We start from the raw sequence: 4951 nt of genomic DNA on the forward strand, positions 1-4951 counted from the left end.
TTTTTGTTGTATTTAGTTGCAGATAGGATTCCTCACACCAATGGACAAAATCCTCAATGACTGAACCATGGCTACTTTCACCATCACTGAGGAGACTAACAATAACTGAGTCATCGGCATACTTTATAATAGTTCTATTGTCACATCTACTCTGACACATATTTGTGTAGAGAATAAAAAGTACAGGTGACAACACACACCCTTGAGGAGAACCAGTGGAAGAACCCCTCTGGTCAGATAATATGCCATTGACCCTTACTCTCTGTGTCCTGTTGATTAAAAAATCCAAAATCCAACCTACCAGATTATTACTCAAATCAAATTGTTGTAGAAGCCTTTCAATTAAAATGTGAGGCTGTATTGTATTAAAAGCAGAAGAAAAATCCACCTGTAAAAGTCTGGCGTGTGTCCCACTTTGATCCAGATGTCTAAAAAGCATATTGAGCAGAGTAATTGTGGCATCCTCCACTCCTCTGTGAGGCCTATATGCAAACTGCAAAGGATCCAGTGCATGTTCAGTCTGCCTCAGGACCTCCGATCTGACCAGCCTCTCAAAAATCTTCATTAAAACTGAAGTCAGAGCGACTGGTCTAAAATCATTCTGAGTTGCAGGACAGCTGGATTTAGGAACAGGGACAACAACAGCATCCTTCCAGAGCCTAGGTACATATTGTGTCTGGAGAGACTTATTAAAAATATACTGAAACACTAGTTTAGTAGTTACTGTGTGATGGTCGTCTTCTTCTCTTTTCCTTGTTGGGTGGCAACCAACTTTAAGGTGCAATGCCGCCACCTACTTAGTTAAAGCATCAACCAGACTGATTCTGGCTCTAGATTATTTGCGATATTATCATATGTGTATTATTATGATGTCAGTATTTAATTTGTAAAAATATCACAGTTATGGTTAATACTGGTGTACTGTGACACCTCTAAAGTGCACATCTTTAAAATATCTGATATTATGCTAGATGCTGTTTTAGAAACCCTCAGGCTATTGGGGTTGAATAAACTTTGCATAAATTATTTGAAAATAAATATTAAAAGATCAACGTGCGCTTAGTGGACAGATGGATATTGCTTTGAGACACATGTTGGCATATTAAATTTTGATAGTCAAAACCTCCAATGTGACCTTATGATTCAAAATCACTAAATACTGAAAGTGTGTCAGTGGATGTCTTCACTTTGCCTTTCATTCAGATATTCATTGTGAACAGTGATGAAGAGCTGGAGCGCCTTCGCACAGATAACGCTCTCGCATTCCGCAAAGACCAGAGATCTCTTTATTTCAAAGACACTGATGGTTGGCTGCCCATCCAGGTATTCTGCATGCAGCAGAATTGAATCCTTTTTTCTTAATTTTACACTGAGTTTTTTTTTTTTTTTAACTCTGTAAAAGACTTTTCCATTCCAGATGAGTCCATTCCAGTCCATGGAAAATGCACCTGATGATGGCTACTGTGGTGATGGGATATGGCAGATTTCCCGTGGGGAGGAGTGTGATGACGGGAACGGAGTCGTCACTGACGCATGCGTCAGTAAGTCACCTGTCCGTGTTACAGTAGGTAGTCATTAATAGTTCATAAGTTGTCCTTCACTGTGCACATAAAACATGACTCCTGATATATGCCTGTATTACAGAGTGTAAACATGCCTACTGTGGAGATGGATACCGCTATGAGGGAGTGGAGGAGTGTGATGGAAAAGACTTTGGATACCAGACATGTAATTCATATCTTCCAGGGTAAGCACAGTATACATTTCCAGTAGATGGAAAAACTTTTTGCTTGATTAAAAAATGTTGGGTTAAAATAGTCTTACAGGCATTTAACTTATTTGCAGGTCATATGGCCACCTTAAGTGCACACCATACTGTGTTATTGACTCCACAAACTGCAAGTACTTCACATGAGAAGGAAGCTGGGCAATGCAGCAGGATCTTCTGTGCGTTGTTTGCTTCGCAGATACCAGGAATATGCAAAGAAAAAAAAAAAAAAAAAAAAAAAAAAAAAAAAAAAGCTCCAAGCAAGAGACTCTGGAGGAAGAGGAAGGCGATGATTTAAAAGAACATATAATTCGTCTGTACTGCTGCTGAAATGCCACGTAGCTCCTAAGAGTCAGTCAATGGAAACCTTCACCTACACATATGAAATGCACAGGACGACTTAGGATTGGCCTCATCACCACGCCCGACTGGACTGGAACAGCTGCGTGACAGCCATGCAAAGACTTAAGTGCCAGTAAGAGATGCTGCAGAGGAGCTGGGCCTGGGCTGTATTAATTACCCAATTTACCCAGAAACTGTTAAGAGAGCCAGTAGGACAACCAGATCCGCAGCCCCGGGTACTCTTCTGCAGCATAAGTGACAGTGCACAACATTTGCATGAGGCTTTGATTACTAATCCCAGCTGTTACTCAGTCATGTAGCCTTTGTATTATTGCCACAACAAGATTCGTACTGTATACTTTCACTATCACATCAGTTTCATTTGTATTGATAAAACCAGACAAGCATTAAGGTCAACGTGTAGGTTAGGGATGGCGCTACAAGTGGATATGGTGCCTGAATTATGCACTTGTAATATTTCAGTGAGACTGTTATACCAGGAGGCCACACTTGAAGTCTCCCAGCTCCTGGGACTCTTCAAAGGCTGACTTCACTTTATTAGCTTGTGGTGGTACTGCCTACTTGACAGGGACATCCAGAGTCTGGACAAGGTTTCAGAAATTCAAAAACTTCTCAGGAACCAACAGGTAATGTAGCTCCACACTGCTGGAACAGGCGTCCTCCACTAATCTCTAAATGACAGTGACTGTACACTGAGGCACACAGGTAAAACGTGCACTCCGGTAGGTTTGATCCAGTTGCTTCCCTGTGCTTCGATGAGAAACTAAATCTACTGTTTGTGAAGGCTTGAAACTGTTATGTTCTTAATTTTCTCACTGCACAGAAAAGGCTGGGATAGTCTGTAGCTGCTAAAGGGGGAGGAATTTCAATTCCAGTCTGTTCTATGATCATTACTGTATTTACTCTAATACCTCTCTATTCAGTCTTTGTCTTACACTATATACAGCAACAGAGAAACTCAGCAGTAAACTTAGTGTAGATGTAGTCCGCTGTGCGTTGGGCACCAGCGAGGAAACTGTCGATATAAGCTGACATGTTCCATAAGCTACTGTACAAGTCGCAGTGCCAAGGGAGACCTTTTCTCAGCCATACTTAGATGTAGTCAGGTGTTACAAAGCGATTCTTCTGTAAAAGCAATCGCAAGATAAACTGTTGTATAGTTGTCTGCATGCTTGTGATACTGTGCTAATGAGTGTTAAACACTTCCATTGTGTCAAACATCATTCTGTAAATTATGACATTCATCAGCATAGCAGGTGTCTTAACAAAAGGCAAGTGTAGCGACAGTGAGTACAATGTGTATGACACACCCGATAGTGATGAATTGGGCCGTGCACAAAGCTGAAAAACATTGACTGTGGCCTGTGCTGTATCCTGTACTGTGTATGCACAACAATGCTGAAACAAAGACATGCATGTGGTAACGTACTGTTAAGGCATTTTGAAATGTATTGATTGCAATAGTGAAAGTTCATTTTGTTTCATTCTGATATGATTTATATAGTAGTTGTGGAAAAAATTTCTAAATATTAGAAAATAAAATGACATTTTAAATCACTGTCTTTCGTGCAGCTTTAAACTCTGAGGTTTGCCAGCGGCTTTGCTCCCTGTCTGCTTTGAGCAGGATCTAGACAGTAACTGAGATGCTATCGGTGCTTTCAGAGCTGAGTAGACTGAGAAGTGGAAAACCAAGTGAGAAAAGAGATGCTGTCAGTATCTCTGTGAAAAGTAGTGTGTCAGACAAAATCGTCAGAGCACAGTGAAATCTTGATGTTTACTCAGTTATGGCAATAGGTTTTTAGTTTTGATGAAGCCCCTCAGAGCTGAGTCTGTGCCTGGAGATGAGGCACGGTGATACGGGTTGGGGAATGGCAGCCAGCCAGCCAGCCAGCCTTGCAGCTGAGCTGTTTGAGGCTGGATGCGACCACATAACTCAATTAGCATGCTGTAATTCTTTTCTAAATCTCATCAGGACCATTTGTCTGCTGAGATGTCTACATAAAAGCTTACCTTGGTATATTTATCCTGTCATGTGGATTCCCCTGACCAGGTCAATCAGATTTGAACCACAGAGATGTCTCAGAACAGCACAAAATGTCACTGGGGATGGAGCAGGCAACCTGATTTTACTGACTCTATAATGAAAAGATCGGCTGTGAAGAATTCCTCAAGTCAACTGGTTGTGGAGTTTGAACCTCCAACTGTTCTGACATTAAGCTGATGTGAAATCATAAACCTTTTCCAACAAAAGGTGTTATTTTAGTGCAGGCTGGCTGGTGTAGCATTACAGCAGTGGTACAATGCAAGGGGAGGCCACAGGGACATGAAGCAGACGGGGACGCAGCTGTCAGCCTAGGCCAAGTCAAAATCCTAGAGCCAAAGGTAGGAATTACTGGCATGCAGCAGACGCGCTACTGCTGCACATGCAAAACACAGCAAGGTATGCAAGGATGATATTAGGGCTTTGTTGCTGTTGTACAAACATCTGTGCAGACATACATAGTTATTCTACCTCTGACCCTTTATCTTACACAAGATACCATATCATACGACAGAAGGACTGGACACACACTAAGACAACGTAATGATTTATTAAGTAAAAATCAAATAGCATCTTGTATACATTCATAGAAAAAAAATCAAAAGGTTTATATTACAGTAGCATATTCTCAGGATTAAGATCATAACTTATCTGCAAAAGGAAATTGGCCTAGTCAACATCTGTACATCCACTGCAAATGACGTACTGTACAAGATTGTTCACTGTATGCAATCCTGAAAACGCAAAATAAAAGTTAGAATAAAGTTTAAAATAGTATG

General features: G+C 40.9%; 1 protein-coding gene across 4 annotated transcripts in view; it reads left to right on the forward strand.

Annotated features, from left to right (window-relative positions):
- The window catches only part of colq (collagen-like tail subunit (single strand of homotrimer) of asymmetric acetylcholinesterase), an 11316-nt gene extending 7680 nt beyond the window's left edge, over positions 1-3636 (forward strand). The window contains exons 14-17 of one of the 4 annotated variants that reach the window (XM_020612725.1): positions 1204-1323; positions 1403-1564; positions 1645-1747; positions 1846-3636. In XM_020612725.1, the coding sequence (XP_020468381.1) occupies positions 1204-1323; positions 1403-1564; positions 1645-1747; positions 1846-2066 (606 nt within the window). In that variant the 3' untranslated portion in view covers positions 2067-3636. The remainder of the gene's footprint in view (positions 1-1203; positions 1324-1402; positions 1565-1644; positions 1748-1845) is intronic. The other 3 variants (XM_020612726.1, XM_020612727.1, XM_020612729.1) reach the window with 3 other exon arrangements.
- Positions 3637-4951: the final 1315 nt, after the last annotated feature.

Source organism: Monopterus albus, unplaced genomic scaffold, assembly GCF_001952655.1.
Source record: "Monopterus albus unplaced genomic scaffold, M_albus_1.0 scaffold127.1, whole genome shotgun sequence".
Lineage (NCBI taxonomy): Eukaryota > Metazoa > Chordata > Actinopteri > Synbranchiformes > Synbranchidae > Monopterus > Monopterus albus.